The 18398-nt window shown below is 38.1% G+C and overlaps 1 protein-coding gene across 10 annotated transcripts in view; it reads right to left on the bottom strand.

The window, feature by feature from the left end:
* MAST2 (microtubule associated serine/threonine kinase 2) overlaps positions 1–18398 on the bottom strand; it is a 208041-nt gene that overhangs the window by 61680 nt on the left and 127963 nt on the right. For 6 of the 10 annotated variants that reach the window (XM_068953003.1, XM_068953009.1, XM_068953004.1 and 3 more), the window contains 3 exons: positions 13854–13945; positions 2322–2397; positions 342–362 (listed from right to left, as the gene is read on the bottom strand). In XM_068953003.1, coding sequence (XP_068809104.1) covers positions 342–362; positions 2322–2397; positions 13854–13945 — 189 coding nt within the window. The remainder of the gene's footprint in view (positions 1–341; positions 363–2321; positions 2398–13853; positions 13946–18398) is intronic. The other 4 variants (XM_068953005.1, XM_068953010.1, XM_068953007.1 and 1 more) reach the window with 1 other exon arrangement.

Raw genomic sequence — 18398 nt, 5'->3', positions numbered from 1 at the left:
CATGCAGGAACAATTAACTCTGCCATTAAAGTGACATGTTAATAAGTTATTTAAGGAAGTATTTTTATGGCAACTATAATAACCGTTCTATGAACACTAGATCAATTTCAAAACACAAAGGCACTAGAAGAACACAGCATCTTTTGCAGAACGCTACCCATTAATCATCTTAAGACAAAATGCAAAGATTTCTCATTTTGAGTACCAAAGAATAAAAGCTCAATGCCTAAATGGGGTTGTTATAGCATGAACTCGTTAGGGACACAGGCTCATGCCCAACCATGCAAAAGCATAGTTCATACACACACACACACACACAACAGCAATATGATACACGTTACCTGTCTGCTCTGTGCCCGTGGCTGTATGGAAGAAATTGTACAATGATAATGAGCGAGGGGGAAGTATAAGAAGCACATATGATTGCTGAAAAAATATCATCTTCTGTTACCGGTATTCCACTAAGATCCACTTTTACTGAACATGGACAGGATTAATCATGCATTTCCTTATTCATACAAGAGATTTCCGAACACACTAACTTTGTAGATATGAAACAATCACTGAAAGCGTATCCAGCAAGAGATTCATGGTTAATTATGATATACACATATTGCAAGAGCAGTCTTGCAATATTTTGTAGTGAAATTAGCTTTAAAGTAAAATGCGTTTCCCATTCTGTCCTGAGAAAGAGCTCATCACAAGGCCATACTGAATAAATGGGAAAATAAACAATGTTCAAACAGGATAACAACTGAAGAAATTACACCAAATGTAAAAGTGACTCAATTATTTTCATGATGGTAAGGCGAATAAATCAGGTAAGAACCATCTCTAAGACCAACACAATACAGGCCAAAAGGGTATAATGCAATCTCCATTTTCCTGGGATAACAGAGCACAACATTTTCAATTACTTAATACCATCACACAGAAGTTTCTCCTGATACCACTACTGGATAATCTAATAAATATATGTTGGTACTACTGGCATTACTATGAACAGTAACCTTCAGGGTGTAAGGCAAGTAGAAAACAGCTTGTTTCAGAAACTTACTTCTATGTTTAAACACTCCTTTCAAAGACAGAAAAAGTATACAGAGCAACACATACATTGTAAAATGATCTACAGTATTTGACAGGGCAGATTTAACCTTTTATTCATCAATGTCTCTAAAAAACAGTTAAGTGAAGAAGTATGAGAAGTATGAAAAGGCACTCTTCAGAGTTTTATTATTAAAGTGTTGATCTTCTGCTTGGAAGTTTAAAAAGGATTAGTAGTAAAACAACTGAAACAGCCAACAAAAGATGTAAGCTTTGACAACGGTTTCAGCTGCAACTTTCCTCCTGCATTCCAGGGTCCAGAACTTAAAATGCTGGGAACACTCGTTCAAATTCAGTTGACTTCAGTAGGCTATCTTGAGTACACCCAGACAAGGCTCAGACACCTCATCAAAAATAAAGGTGGGTGCAGCGAGTCCACTCGAATTGTTTTACCAGCAGTGAAAAAATTAACTCATTTTTCTCTCTGAGGCAACAGGAACATACGTATCCACTTGGTCACATTTCACATGATATTATAAAGTTTGTTCTTCCGTAAGAAATAAAGATCAAAGCCTGCTTGAAACAGCGTTCAAGGAGATCAGGTTTTCTAGCAAAGCACCTGACTGGAGAAACATTCCAGGATTTACCTACTGTTCAGACACAGCTTCTCTCCAGCTTCTCTCTCCATTTCATAAGCCTGCCCATTTCCAAACTCTTTCTTCTTTGCAGTTTTGAGACCAATCCATTTTCTAGCTAGTCCTCAAGCTAACTCTTTCTTGTTTAGAAAACCTCCTTCATCTCAGAACCATCACGTTCCCGTTTCTCCAGTCATTTTAACACAAGTAGTTCCTTTCAGTCAGGGAGATTGTAGCGAATCAGAACCACCTTGCCCACACTCAAATCTGAGGATCCGATTGCCACAGAGATGCAGTTATCACTGCCGTTCTTCACATCACATCATCCTGCCAGGAGGGGCTTCCCTAGACCTGTGTTCATTTATTTCCTTGACATTCCTCTATGTCTGAAAAGCACCTAACGCGTTCCGGGTGTTGCCAAGATCTAAACTAAAATAAATAAAAACAAAACCGGGAGCATGAGAGAAAGTAACCAGAAGCAAGGGATGCTACAGGAATACCCGGGAAGATTCTCAGCCCTAGGCCTAAAGATCAGGCTCATGATGAAACAGAATCCCAAAACTTCTAACCAGTAGCCAATTTCTGAATAAAAATACATGAGCCATGTGCTTGCCAATCCAGGGAGAATATATACTGACTTACCTTCGGGCAGGAACAAAGGAAAAATGAGCAGGTGCATTTGGAGAGAAGTTCCTGGGACTGTCCAAAGGGCTGCCACCTGTTTGAGAAAGTAAAAACAACAACAACAAAAAAAAACACTTAACATTTCATTAGCATTTGCAACAAACTGATGTGTAGCTTTTCCTGGTGCAGAAATACTTCGGGTTTTTTGTGACTACAACAATTTCTAGTCACAAATAATTGACAACATGCAGCATTTGATCATTTGAGCATTAGTTTGCTAAAGAAATGTTTTGACTGATGTGGAAGTACCCGTATTTTTCCTTTTAAAATAACTTAAGATGTAATGCACCACATATACAGAATCTAATCTCCTAATATTTTTCAGTAATTCCTACACACAACTTTTTCCTAACACTTCTCAATAAAAACCTGAATTAGAAATGACATTGATGACACTGTCAGGAATAATAATGAGTAAGAAAGTATCTCTGTACTTCTCTCACAACGTTTATCGACGCTGAATGCAGAATTCACTGGGGACAAAAAAAGGACGTACAAAGGAACTGCACATGATAATATAAGGATTACACACAGATCTATGATGATCACACCATAAGGTATGAGCATACCAATCTAACTACCAATCCTCTGAAATGATACTTCTACCATGAAAACAAACATTCCAGTGAATTCATGAACTGAAGAAAAAATAATGCCACTTTATTCTCATTCAGCACAAGAACCTTCTCTCCAGGCTTTGTCATGTGATGTACATGCATATGGTTGGTAAGTGGAATATCACAACGTATTTTATTTCAAAGCAAGAAGCAACCACTCCATAGAAAGCCTTTCTGAAAGCCAGAATCATTTAGAGATCAATTGCAAAAACCTTTGAAATTTATAAGATGAATCAGAAGCTTCACGTCAATGAGTCTGCTCTTACTATCAGGCATATTCTTAAGTGGTTTGCTCTTTCAGATCCTTAATACAAGCACAAAAGAAACTATACATAGGAAATATGTGTCAACAGCGATTTCTTTGAGCGCAGACAGTAAAATAACATTAAAATAAGTAGGACAATAAAGGGAAGCAATGCAGAGCAATGTACCGCAAGGTTCTTATACCTGTGGTTATCCGAAAAGTCTTCAAATTTAGATCCCATTTAAAATGAATTTATTTAAAAAGTTAGGTGGAACATAGGCAATAAGGTAAAAATCAGGACCTGTCAGAAGCAAAAGTTCCTCAGTGGTGACTTAGCTGCCAAGGACTCGCCTCCATTTCATGAGGAGCCGCAGGTGCCCAGCTCCCCCAGATGAAGCCAGCACCAGGTGTATTTTACATTCCCATCCAGCAATGTATTTCAGTCTATACGCAAGCTGCATTCATTTGAACACAAATTAGTCACATACCCTCATTACCATGCTGAGCAGAAACTGAATATAAGCAAAGCACCCAGCTGAGGACAACTTTCACTTGTACTTCAGCTATCCAAGTAGTTCCCACAAAGCCTCCAACACCATCTCCCCACTTTTTGCCTGTGAAAATCGCACAGACATGCGAGACTGCAGGTAAGAGAGGGGAGAGGGCAACGAGTTGGTTGGTGCCTTTGGGGCGAGGATAGCTGCCGCACCACAGCAGTCAGCAAACTCCATCAGGTCCGTAGGTCTACAGGGGGAAACACCAGCTGGTGAAGATTACAGCAGCCCTAGGCTGAACTAACACATGTCTCCAGCTGATGAGAGAACCAGAGAGGCAAGTGAAATACAGGCCACTCCACAATCTGCTTCACCAAGAGCAAACTGGATTAAAAACAAAGGGTTTGAGCAATAGGTTTGGTCTCCTTTAATAGGTTTGGTCTCCTTTGGGCTGGTTTTCTTTTGAGTGTGTGTGGTAAGGCATTAAGAATTAACAGGTTCAGAGTCTAATATGACACAATGCAAACCTTCATCCCAAACCCAAGACCATCTAACCCATTAGATTCTCAGTATGTCCTGGGTACGAGGCTTTCAGGGCACAGAAGAGGTCTCAAAAATCAATAGCAAGGTGATTTTTGCTGCTTTGTTATATTTATTAAGCTTGTATGCATTTTAATTCCTGTGGTCACAGTGGAAAAATGTAGACTTGATACTGCTTTTGAACTAAGAAACAACAAGAGTGGCTTGACAGTCTAGATGGCACTGCAAACTCGCAGGAAAGACAGAGGAAAGCTCAGATAGCTACAAGCGCACAAACAATTACTGCATCCTCTTTTTCTTCATCTGTTATATGCGATCTCTAGTTATTTACCACCCCTAATAACTATGTGTTTAACAGTTAAACACAGAAGTTAAGTTGTAAACAATTCACTGCAGGAGCTGGGGCCGGGAGGAAAAATGCTGAACCATTTGCAATATCGCCATGAGAAGAATCAGCCCGAGCACGAAAATTCTTACAAGGTGTTTTTTTCTGTGGTCTTCTACATAAGGTATACTATTTGCTGAATGCTAACACAAACAGCCAAAAATCTTAACATTCGCTACAGAATTACCAGCCTTCCAGCACGCACAAATCTTAAGTATTTAAAAAAAAAGTTTAAGTACACTGTGTACCACCTGTCTCAAATATAATGAAGATAGAAGAAAGCTTAGATAGCTACAAGCATATAAACGATGTACGTGCTGGTAGCAGCACACAGCTAGCTTTTGGTTGCCACCATTTACTTGATAGCAGAGCAGAAAGCTGAAGGAACATTTTGAGTCTGAACAAAATGCAGTAGTGAGGCCTTCAAGTAGTAATGCAGATCTTAACCACAAAGCAAGGAAGTCGATCAGTTTTGATAGGAACCTTGGTCTTCGCATTCCCATTTCTCAGGCTTTACTGAGGATGAACCCAACTGTGTTAAGGTGACCTTTCTGAATAAAAACCCTATTGCCCAACACTATCATGAACATGCAATGAACTGTCATTGCCTTTTTTACTTTTAATCAATCTTTTGTAAACTTTCCAGATTACGATGAAAGTAAGACTTCAGAATAACTCAACAAATTGGGTAATAATAGTTTTAAAATTTTGAAAATTAACTATGTGGATGTTCTAACTCTTCTGAGCATGTACAGCCTGGTACAAAGACACTACTAATATTTAAGCAACATCTTTCTCAGATTTATATGGTGTATTTCCTTCCAGACACTGGAATTTTAATTAGATCCCCTGTGAGTTGCTTCTAGTTTTAAAACGAAAAGCAATTAGTTTTTCTACTCAATTCAAGTCTGGATGAACCTTTTAAAACAACAACAGGGAGAAGGGGAATTATTACTTTCCCTAAAATTTCCCAATACTGCTGCATCTGCTATAGTTGAAGGAATTTTAATAAGAGAAGCCTTAGTGTGATGGTCTCATTCGCCAAGCATGATCGAAAGCCTATTTATTGCATTAGCAAAGGTAAATTCTCCTGTTGCTCATGGGTTATAGTTGGCTACTACTGAACCTGAAACGACCCAGTCTCAAGAGAGACTGTTACACAGAATGATTATCCATTAGGTAAATCAACACACTTACAAGAACATTAATGATTCAGGCATGAACCTTTACATTTCCTGGACGCAGGAAGGAGGATGTAAGTAGCCAAAGCAGTTTTACATTCACCACCCTCAAAATACAAAAAGTGGACCCTATAGGCAATATATAGGTGAAAGTAGCTACCCTCTACAATTATAACATTCATCAGAGAGGCTAATGAATTCAAAAGCTCAGACTAGAACCTTTTTGTAAAACATGCTTCTGAGATTTGTAAAAATAAGTCTAAGTGTTGGGTTTTGTTTTTTTTTTTTTTTTAAAAAACTCCACAAGGGTAGAAAACTCTATGTCTGTGCTTCCCAAAACATTTTGCCCAGAATTCCAGGTTAGGAAGAGAATCCTTTTCAGGGTGCTGGTGACCCACATCACCCAAATCAAACTGAGCGCCTGAAGTTACTGGAAGGTGCGTGGCTGAAGACAGAAGGCAGCTCTGGGACAAGAGCAGGACAAGTTCTCTAACTTCAAGTAAAAACTCAATGACTGGAAACTCCACTGGGAAAAGCAGCTCCCTCACCGCCCTTGATAACTAATGCTCTGTCAAGTTTGAAGACCACTAACGATGAGGAGGACCTGTGAGTCACACCTGAGCCAAAGAACCAGCTAGAACTCAAATCTTAGAGCAAAATCCACGGCTGATTTCATACATTTCCTATAAACTACATAGTGATGTAAACACAAATAGCTTTACACATCACATTTCCTAATCCTTCAAAGGACTGCCTAGACTTTTTTCAGCTTTACCTTTACCCTAGGTGTTGATACAAATCCTCTAAATATAAAGAGAATGAGAAATCTTTAGGTGAAAATTTCCTTTTGAGATAAAAGAGGTCTTCAAAATTGATTTTTTTTTTAAACAGACACAAATGTCTCTAAACATTACAAATAAAATCCAAATATGCCTTCAGATTCGCTGAGCATATTTTGAGCCATCACTGAGTGATCTTTAACAACCTAATGCAGTAAAAGAACCATACAGTGACTATAGGTATGCTGTGTACATCTTCGATAATAATCTGCACTTGCTGGGAATGTTCCTCAGGTGCTCTCAAGTTTTTATTCGACCCATGCACCATCTTAAGCCTCTATAAAGAAATGAACAGAAATTCATTTCAAAAGGACTTTAAAATTCACAGGATAGAGAATATTACTAATTCATAATAAAAATACTTACCTGCTAGCAGAGAACTAGTCTTAAATAAAGGGCTACTACTATTTTTTTAATTGCAGCTGCAGTAGTGTTCACCATTGTTAGAAGACTTCGTACACTTACAGATTTTCAAGGAGAAAGTGTGAGGATATTTTTAAATGTATTTTTATATGCTTTAAAAAGCAGAACTGTTTACAATTACATTACTAAATATTTGGGAAAAACATAGTAAATATGCTTTTATTTTATTCTTCTGGAAAAAAAAAAAAAGTGCATAGTACTGCAGATATCCAAATCCTTCAGTAGCTGACATTCGATCTGCCTGAAACTTTTTTTTTTTTTAATTTCCACAACCCAAAACTATAACCTTCTCTGCTCCATATCCTGCCCTCTTCTGCCAGATCCTACCTTTACCAAGTCTGATTTCTCAGTGTGACTTTCCCAATTATTTTTCAAGCTCCTTCTCCTCTTCTCCTTGATACTATCCAAATATGCCTCAACACTTCTCTGCCAGCTTTGCATAATCTTTGTACCAATACAGGTGCCAGCATCAGATTTCATTTAAAGCTATAGTTTTACTTATTGAAATAAATATGTTTAATAAGAATTCCAATTTAAAAAAGTCTTACAGTATTGGCACGTCAGCAATTTAACATTGGGCAAAAAGTCAGCCTGTGTCAAATGCTCTGCAGCCGCTGTCAGCACATGCAGCGCTGTACAGTAAATATGACCTAATAAACGGCAGCTCACTTTTCAGAAACAAGCGTAAAGTTCTCTCTCATTGACATGGACCATAAGTAGTGATGTCCACAAGACATGAATTAGAAAAGCAGCTCTTGCCTAATGATATGTTACCTGACAGTAACTCCCTTCCTATGTAGAATTAACATACATCAATACAATCACCTTTACATTGGGAATAGTGTGTAAATACTAAACAACTAACTGAATAGGTAACTCAATTTTACTACTACAGTGAAAAGAGTAGTTACAAGGTCCACTTCATTCAAGCAAATGTACCTTCAAGGTCTCTAATGAGAACTTCTTTTTGAAATCTCAGACCTCTTACTAGGTTTCATATCTTCCACTGTCTGTAAGCATGACTTTCACGTTGCAGCTGGAGGACTCAAATTCCTCTCCCAGTTTCGGCAAAGGCATTACAATGTCCTTACTGCATCCTCTTTTTCTTCATCTGTTATATGCGATCTCTAGTTATTTACCACCCCTAATAACTATGTGTTTAACAGTTAAACACAGAAGTTAAGTTGTAAACAATTCACTGCAGGAGCTGGGGCCGGGAGGAAAAATGCTGAACCATTTGCAATATCGCCATGAGAAGAATCAGCCCGAGCACGAAAATTCTTACAAGGTGTTTTTTTCTGTGGTCTTCTACATAAGGTATACTATTTGCTGAATGCTAACACAAACAGCCAAAAATCTTAACGTTCGCTACAGAATTACCAGCCTTCCAGCACGCACAAATCTTAAGTATTTAAAAAAAAAAGTTTAAGCACATTGTGTACCACCTGTCTCAAATACAATGAATACCATGGTCCTCTCACACCATCTGAGCATCACACACATGAAATGCAAATAAACTGTCAACTTCAATAACCAGGACAGGGTCTAAAGTAGAATGTGACACCCTCTGCCCACTCTGTCTGCTTTTTATGCCATCCTCAAAACAGGGTCTGACCACTACAGAGACTCATGGCCACATCGTGCCCTGCAGAGCAGGCGCCCTCCGGGGAAGGATGTTTGGGCCAGTAAGCAGGAAAATCGGGCCCTTCTGTGTAGCACTGAGCTTTTCCACTGAGAAAGGAAAAAATACATAAATAAAAAGAAGCCTTCATAATAAAGGCCATTTTGCCAGAAGGAGGAACTGAACTTGCAGTGCAAAAGCACAATAAGTTAATTCAGTACTACAGCGCTGCCCGTGAGCAGCTCCCTCCACGTGGCATCATAGATGGGAGCAGGCCAAACCCACCAGCAGTGACAAGTGTCTTCACTGGAAGCCACTGTGCAATTTGGCTACATTACAGTGTGGAAAACAAATTTCAAAATAGCTTACACGTCAATCATCCAGCTGTAAGATTCAATCTCTTTCCTGTTGAATTGTAAAGATGATGTTGCTTCTTCCACTGATTTGAAGCTTCTAATTTTTAAAAATAATCTAACAATAATTTTGTAATTCACCTCATGATGTGAGACTGCATACTGTAACAGATGTACTGTGCATACCTTCTCTGCAATTTTCAGATTGAAAGTAATTTAAATTACATATTAACAGATACAGAATTCATTTTCAAATAAATGAGATGTTTCAAAGGTCAGTAAGAATTGCAGGAGTTGTGGCAGAACTACCACCCCTTTAAAAGGGATTACTAAACGCCAAAATACAGATATCAGCATTAAAAAGGAAAGCTTAATGCTGTAACCTCATAAGAAACTATATTTTATAAGTCAAATCCTTTCTTTTACAAATTTTTCCATATACTGGAAAAGCATTCACACATTAAAACTAAAATTTAAGATCAACAGTAAACTCCAAAATCAATAGCAAGATTTTGGTTGGAATAAGAACACAAAAATAACCTTTACAAGGACTGAAAGCTAATAACGTCCACTCTTCAATGGACTCCTACTATATTCTCCGGCAAGCACAAATTACATCGGAGAGCAAGTTTAATTGGTACGTTCAGTTATGCAAGATTAGCTGAGAAACTCACTCTGGTTGTTCATTTGCACGGACCATTTATTTCCAAGTCCACCAGGTATCATCTGAACTCCTTTAAGACATGCAATTTAGGGAGAAGTACAAAAATTAAGACAATTTTCAAGTGCCTGATTTTGATACTTCACTCTGAACAATCTCAGAATAAAATCATAAACATCTGCCAACAATTACAGTGAGGTGAATAACTACTTGTTTAACACATGCATGGCTGCACAACCTCCTGCAACAAAACTAAGACTAATGTGGCACAGCCTTATAAAGGGGTTTAGAAATTCTAAAACTGATTGTGTCAAGTAATTGTTACTACTCTGCATGTGTATGAAAGCAGAAAACAACCTCAACTAGGGAAGCACTATCAAAATACGTTGCATTTCAGTTTCAGCAATATTAGGAATTCAATTAAGATATAATGGTTGGCATTTTCTTTTACCATTTATTACCTGAGTAACATAGGGGTGTGGTTTAAAAAAAAAAAAAAACTGTAGATGTCAGTTAAAACAGAGTATATTATTCATGTTATTTTAGTTCATAAATAATCTTACAAAATTCTAAGTCCCTTTGGCATGTGCCGCAGTGCTGTAGTAATGCAGAAGTAGTGTTTCTCCATCTAATAAAGCTGAGTATAGCATACCTAATATTATGATGATGAAAGGCCAAAAAAAATTTAAAAAAGCATCTAGGACTTTGATAGCAATAGGTGTATGCAGCATTCAAAAACCTGAAGTGGATGTTAAGTTATTCTGTAGAGTAAGCAGAGTTCATGGGAAACTAAAATATTTGCAACACTAAACATCTTACTATAGTCCATATTAATACCTATTCATCAGGTTTTTTTTTTTTTTTATTAACAAAGGAAATGCAGAAATACTTATTTTCTATCTAGTAAGTTTGAATTTTGCAATTCCATTCAGAACATTTAGGATGGGGTCCAAACATATCTGTATACCTTCTTTTTTCTTCATTTTGAAAGAAAAGAGAATTTAGAATAAAATTAAAAATTTCAAACCTGTGTTCCTAAAACTGGGCACTTCTGTCCAAGTTCGGGTGACTAAATAAGCAGCGTGATTTTCCCTTGAAGTTAACAAGCTGTAGTTTTCCGTACCAAGATCCAAAGTCACTTTGGAAAACATTGGGGGATAACATACAAGTTAAGAAGCGAATTAATATACTTCACATACACTAGGAGCCCCTCAGTCACAAGTGACTTCCTGTCAGAAGGAACGTACTTGGATGTACTTCCATTGCAGACATTTAGGTCTCTTCACATATTACATTTCCTCTAGATTTCCTAGGATTTTCAACATTATGAAATTGCCTGACATCTGACCTTGATGCTGTTCAGATACAAGCAAAAGTGTATGTTCCCAGATTAGGGATCACTAGGAGGCAGGTTTCCCTGCTGGACAGTCGAGTGTGCTACACCACACCCACGGACCTTTACGTTACATACAGAGGAACAACTTCTGAGGCTAGTGCCATAGAGAACTTGATTCTAGAGTGGTTTCAAATAAGAAATTTCTGGACGCCTCCCTGGTTTCTCTGCCTGCTCGCTCTTTCTCTGATTCGTAGAAGAGCTTTAGAACGGACACCAAGAGCAGTTATTCAAGACAGCAGAAACCGTGGCGGAGAGACTCCAGCATTTCTTAGTAACTTACCAGGTTATGGATGGATTGATAGATTCAGTTCAAATAGTATACAGATATCATAGCTTATTCTCAAACTCACATCACATATATGATATTTCTTAAGAAAAGCATTTAAGACTCTAAATTTCATCTCCTTTTGCCTCCTGAACAAATTATTTTTCTCAGGGAAGACTGCTAAACACATTACTGCTAGAGAACTCCAATTACAAGCGATTTCTCTTCCTATTCTCCGCTGCCTGCTCTTGTAAGTCACAAAGGATGTCCTTTTAATTAATAGTCTTAAATCCCATATACAACATCAGAACAAAATAAAGGAAATGATTATTTGACAATTATAGCTAAAAAAAAAAAAAAAAAAGATGTATCACTAATCGGTTACTCTAGCTCCTAGAAGGTAGTTGCATACTACTAATAAAATACAAGCTTGTATCCTGACATAGCATCAAGAAAACTAAGATCAACTTTTCATTTTTTGAAACAGACAGGGCAGAAAAGCATATCAAAAAGAAAAGAAAACACAGTTGTTTTCATTGTGTATATTTCTGCATTTGTCTTCTCGGCAATGATCACATTGACATCTTGTTGCAATCTGCCAAGGAAGAATACTTTCATATTCTGAGAAGCATCTTTCTGTATCTCCTTTCAGTTAAATATTTGGGTTGCTAATTTAGAATTTGTTAAATCCAACACACATATCAACTTTAAGGGCAAACTAAAGAGCACAATGTAACTAAGTAGAGAAAATCAAAAATCATCAACATCAATCAAAAAGGCTTTGCTAAGACGAAATTTTATGAAGTTATTGCTGTCAGCATAACACACAGCAGAACCAAAGGAGTTCACAGTGAGGTAGAACTGACCCATGCAAACTCTTGGTTCTATAAAGCATTCAGACAAGTTACTTCTGAACATATTTTATCTGAGATTCTAAAGCAAAACTGAAACAATTTGAATATACTACTTTTAAGATTTTTTTTTAACATTTTAATTGAAAAAAATACGGGTCATTTAAAAAACAATGTCATTTAAGTAATTCCTGAGCCGTCCATGACTGGGCTTTATAGCATCCTGAGTGAATATGGCAAGTTTTTATGAAAGTTTAAATGGCAGTCGAGACTTTTGTGGGTGACCCTGGACAATAAGTTCTTTTTTCCTTTTGACAGGCTGGATGTCACCTCTCAAGATACAATGCTCTGCCAACAGAAGCAGATGGCTCCTGCTGCTGAGCTACTATAAATTCGCTGTTCTTTCTCAGCATTTCCTAAATTTCCATCTCCAGAAAGTATTTACAGAACATATTGCCATGTAGTAGGAGGAGAGTCTGATTAAAATGAAAACAACAGTTACTTGTCTCACATGCAACTGCGATGTGCTTCCAGACAGGCTCTGCTGTTGCCGCCTATGTGCTGCACTCGTTCAAGCTGTTTCATGCTAAGACTGGTGTCCGTTAAGGCCATACCAGAAGCTCAACCATCTTCTCTTGCATTTTGAAATAGCAGAAGCAAGGCGGTCACAGATAACACACAAAACACCAAAAGAAGCGCTGTTCGGGCAAGCCGCAGCGTCGGCAGGGAGGACCCTTTTGGAAAACCCACAGTTACCATAGGATGAACGACCGTTCTTTCTTCTCCTTCAGAAAAACATCTCCACACGTTTCACCTGGATGACTAAGAAGCGGTTGCCCATTTGCTTTGAAATGAGCATTTCCTAGTTGCTGACATGATAAAACTGACAGTGATGTAGAAAAAAACCACACATTTCCTGCTGCGCTAAATAGCAGATAGAGACCATAAGAGGGCACGAAGCACAGCTGACAGTCTGCCAGGGCACGCAACTACAAGCCAGATGTTTCTTCTCATAAGAACTACAGTTCAGCCACTGGCACAAAAAAACCAAAACACACTAGGAGATTCAAAAGAGGATATTGTCTTACATGTATGTATTTAATTTTATTTGACTTTATTCTTCCTCTAAGTTTCTTCTGCAGGATGTAGCGGTCCTAAAGGATTGAATCCCCCAGAAAGAGTGGAGAAAGGATAAGGCAGGGAAGTGGAAAGAAAGCAGGGAAGAGATGATGAAGAACACAGTCCTAGATTACATTTACTTTTCCCAGAACAAAGTCAACTTTTATAAGTTTTTTTTTTTTTTTAAACAGAAGCAATATTTTTTAATCTTGTTCATACCTAAAAAACAAAGAAACATCAATAAAACACTCCCCAAACTTCAGTGTGGTGTGGATCATATCCTGTACCAGGGTTGCCAGACATCACAGTCTTAAGCATGACATACACATTTATTCTGAAATTATATGGGCTTTATTATAAGTATAAAAAAGTTAAAAACTATGGTCAGATTAAGTTACAAAGGCAATCTTTTGAATAACGAATATGTTCAAACTCACTGCAATGACCACGGACATCTTCACTAATGATTCCCAGGAAAAGCAGCCCTGGAGAGTTAGTTACCTGTGTGTCCGTGAAGAGGGGAGTGTGGTCGCGGGAGCGTTGGCGATGTGCTGGATGTTACAATCAAACTCTTTCTGTTGCTTGTCCGACAGCTGAAAGAAAGATAAATTATAAGGCATAATCAGAAGAACAAAAGCATCTGAAGGCAGGTCCTGCCAAATGTCTTTCAGCTAATGAGGAATCCCTCAGTATTTAGGTCAATGTTTCCTCATGCACTGAATATCAATACCGAGTCTGCAGAGAAGTAAACACAGAAGGCTGAAGGTTATTTTGTCAGCAGCAAGAGGCTTAATATATTGGGAGCAACGTACATCCTGCATCTCACGCTGCACGGGCCGCTTGAGAGCTGACAAAAACATTCCTCACTCACAAAACATGTGCAACGTGTGCTTTACAAAACACACAAAAACCAGAAAACGGTGAAACACTCGAGTACTTCAGATGCTCTTAACAATATGCAACACAATCTGTGAATCTGCTACAATTACGAGGTAACACTATGAGAAACCAGGGGATATTCCCTAGGACAGAGTTCAAATGACAAAGTAACGTGTTAGTACAACTCAGCAGATGAGCAAGATTATTAACAAAACTTAAAATCTGAGATTCAAGAATATTCATGGACATATGCAGCAATACTTAACTAAACCTGCGCAAAGCGAGTTGCAGCCCAAGCCCTGTGCTGAGGCAGCTCCACTCGCCTCGGTGCCTTTGTTCCAGCAGAAGGAGGGACACCCTGTATGAGGGAGTCTGGACATCTTTTATGGGAGTTTCAGAACTCAGATAAATGAAGAGATTGATGCGTTTCTCCATTTGCTCACCATCCTATGTTTTCTACTAATAAGCATTTAATTAGCTGTAAAGATCATAAAAGCAACTGTAATGGACAAGGGAAACATGTTCCAATCTGGCAAGCTGTGAACAAGAGCACCTGGATATTTAAATCCTGTTTTTTTTCCTGTTGCTTAAACAGAACAAACAGTCTAAAGTCCACAGCAAAATCTGACCACGAACCAAACATTTCAGCTATTTACATTTTTTTTAATTGTAACTCCAACTTTCTTTCCAGGTGGCAGAAACATTTCTGCTTACTTCAGTCGTTTTCAAAACAGGTTACTAAAACCATGTTGGGCTTGATATAGGGCTGAGGAACAGACAGGAGCGGGGACACTAATGAAACTGAGCAGGGAGTTAACTTGCAAAACTCAGGACATGTAATGTGAAGTTCCCCGTTGGTTTAACACAATGCTGCGCGCAGCCGTTTGCTTACGCAGTTTCTAATCCTGACATCTGCCGGGATCCTTCCTGCGTTGCTAGATCTTCTGGAGTAGCCCAACAATAAATACGACCATCAGGCTGCCAATTAGGACGGTTTCATGTAAAATTATGTTGCTGCCACAGGACACAGCGTATCTGACTATTAATAATTTGTCCGCTTGTTTATTGCGGTTCTAGACAAAGCCTGAGATCTGTAAGTAGAAAAAAATACAACTGAACTGCCAGCTATAATAAACAGCAATAAAGCTGAAGCACTATTAACTGCCTTTCTGGCTCTTTAGTGTACTTAAAGCATTCCACAAAATTATCCAACTGATTCCATACAATCTTCATTTACACTCATGAATTATTCAACAACAGTCCATCCAAAAACTGATTACCATTTTGCACATCATATGCAAAAATTAATAGCCTGATCTTAAGAAGCTTAAATCTCAGTTTAGAGATTTTTGATATGTCTTCAGTTATTCTATTCCATTAACTGTTGAAAGAGCAACAGAATACTTAAGTCCAACCTTAATACCAAATAATCATTATGATTACTTTACTGGCAAATCTCTTCCACAATAAAAAAAAAAAAACCCTGAGTGTTCTAATACAAATTACTACATAAGAAATTAAGATGTTGGTCAATATAAAATATTAGTACAATAAGAAAAGAAAGCTCCATCTTCTATGGTCATAGCCCCTTTCTAAAAAGGGTTCCCAAAATATGCTTTACCACAGTGATGTCTGGAGCCCGCTATGGAAACTTGGTACGTTTAAAACACAGCATAATGGGGAAAATTAACTATCCAAAATTCAAGAGCTTTTTTTTTCTTTTTTCTTTCTTTTTTTTTTTACTGCTTGCCTGCTTTTGCCAAATTGGATCAAGTTTTTACAAATCCATTTTTTCTATGAAGATAAAGAAACAAAAGAGAAAGAGTTAAGTGGTTGGAGAGCAAGCACAGCTGAGACCCATTTAAAAAGGTCAGGTTTACACAAATGTACAGCAGAGGAGGGAATGGTTTTTGAGTGAAAGCCTGGACCCAAGTTAGGAACAAACCATTATTCTTCTTACGCTTCAAAAACTGGATAACTTCCAGTTTCACTGGATCTCTAACCAGGGAAGGAGGAACATCACTTAAGCCCATTTAGCCACTTCCACAAACCATGTGTGTTGCCAGTAAGGAAAAGCTGAAACATAGAGGCTAAAACTAGAACGTTTTGGTTTCTTAAATCCATGTTACATGATGAGAAAAATATACACACAGATACAATATACTCCCTACTGGCTAAGGAAGGCCCTTTGGATATAAATATAATCTTTAACAGATCTTTGGAATCCCACAGAAATTATAGAATAACAGGGATGAAGTTCTCATAGTTACAGAAAGAAAAAAACATTTAAGCATCTCCTAAACAAAAATGGCTAAATATCGAAGAAGCAAACCTAGTAAATTTTAGCTAGGACTTAATGCCAAAGAAATCCGAGCTCGTCATTTAATTGTTGGAACAAACAGTTCAAATGTAGACAAAATGCCTTCCTGGAAGACGCGCTTTAGCCAGGTAGTGGACTCAATACTGAAGTACGTGGCCTGTGATAAAAAGGAGATCATATTATCAGTCCCTTAAATTGCAATATTTATTGTTTACCACTGTCGATGAATTCTCCAAACAATATTATGTTTCCTTGCCCCCAAAATTATATAAAAAACAGGAGTAGTGGGAGAAGCAGAAAAGGAAAAGGTCACCTATGCATCTCTGAGTATTTTAACTAGGAAAAAAAAAAGGAAGTTCTTAACTAGTCCACAGCCATTCCAAGAACTATTATTTGTTCCTAAGCCAAAGTTTTGCTATTTTAATTAAATGCAAGGAGAGCCTAACCCTGACTCTCCTTTGCTCTCACAATTTAATATTAGGTATGGGTCTCGTTAATGTTTTTTTTTCTTACATCCCACTTCATAACTTTAGAGGCCAACCCCCCTACAGGTCTTCTCGTTTAAGCAAAATATGATCTTAATAGTACCGGGTTTCTTTACTGCCCCAGCATTAGAGGATAGAGTTCCAGGCAGTGAAACCATCTGGAGCACGCTCAAAATTCAAGCACCAAATACCATTGTTGCCACCTGCCCCAGCACTCCAGGGCCACCACCATCTCGCACGTACATTCGATGGCCCGCGGGCCGCCAAACAGAAATCGAGAAACCCATAAAAACACCAAAGCATCTCGATTCTTCACAAGCACAGCAAAAGCGACGGTTGAAATATTTGTAACAATGCTTCTTCCCATCGCCACAGAAATCTCACTATTTCTAGAGTTAACTTCTCTCCCTGAGGTAAAAATAACATTTGTTCCACGGACTGAAGTGCTCCAAGTGCATTCCTGAAACCGAACACTGCGGGACATCGGATTTGGATCTGGTAACCGGACACTGTTTTTGGACCCACTGCAATGCGCTCTGCAGCTAGCACCCTTGTCCCGTGTTATTTATGAGAACATTTGCTAGTGCACCGGAGAGCTGCGTGCAATTTTAGTTCTCTTCAACTACACACCAACAGACCCGCAACTATATACTGACAGATAATTTTATGTTGATCCTCTAAGAAGGGAATAATTACTATACCTTGTTTTGTATGTCTTTTCAATTTGGAAAAGAAAGTAACGTTTCGACTCTGGCACAAATCAATATTTGATCCTTTATTTTAACAATTCACCATACGTCTCTGATTCTTGCTGATACTACAAAGCAAAAGTGATTAATGCCTACGAGGCATTCGCGTAATGAAAACGAGGGCCACAGAAAAACAATTTAAAAAGGAACAATCAGCCACCAGTATCAAGCAATATCATAGCAGTGCTGGTTATTAGAAATGAACAAGACTAATGAAGTTTCTCAACATCTATCTAAATTGATAGGCCTAAAGAAAATTTCTCATAGCAGAAAATACTGTATATGCAAGTAAATAAAATTAGCACCAATAGCACAAGTCTTACCATACGCTTTGACAGAAACCCAGACGTCAGGTAAAGACGCACAGAAAAATTACAGCTTAAAGCACTTTCTAATTAGTGGCCATGAATATATACGAATCAAATTAGTGATTTTTAATTATAGAATTTTAGTTTTGTAAACCACCTCAGGTTTTCAGCGCTGAATTGATTCTTGCGTTAGCTCCTAACTCTCCAAACTAGAGCTTCAGAAGTCAAACATCCAACGTGTCCCAGAACGTGCACGCAAGCAAGTCCAGAAGCCATGCCTACAGAATGGTATCCACATTTCAGAG

This window comes from Struthio camelus, chromosome 8, assembly GCF_040807025.1.
Source record: "Struthio camelus isolate bStrCam1 chromosome 8, bStrCam1.hap1, whole genome shotgun sequence".
Classification (NCBI taxonomy): Eukaryota; Metazoa; Chordata; class Aves; order Struthioniformes; family Struthionidae; genus Struthio; species Struthio camelus.
This window is presented reverse-complemented; position numbering and strand designations above follow the sequence as displayed.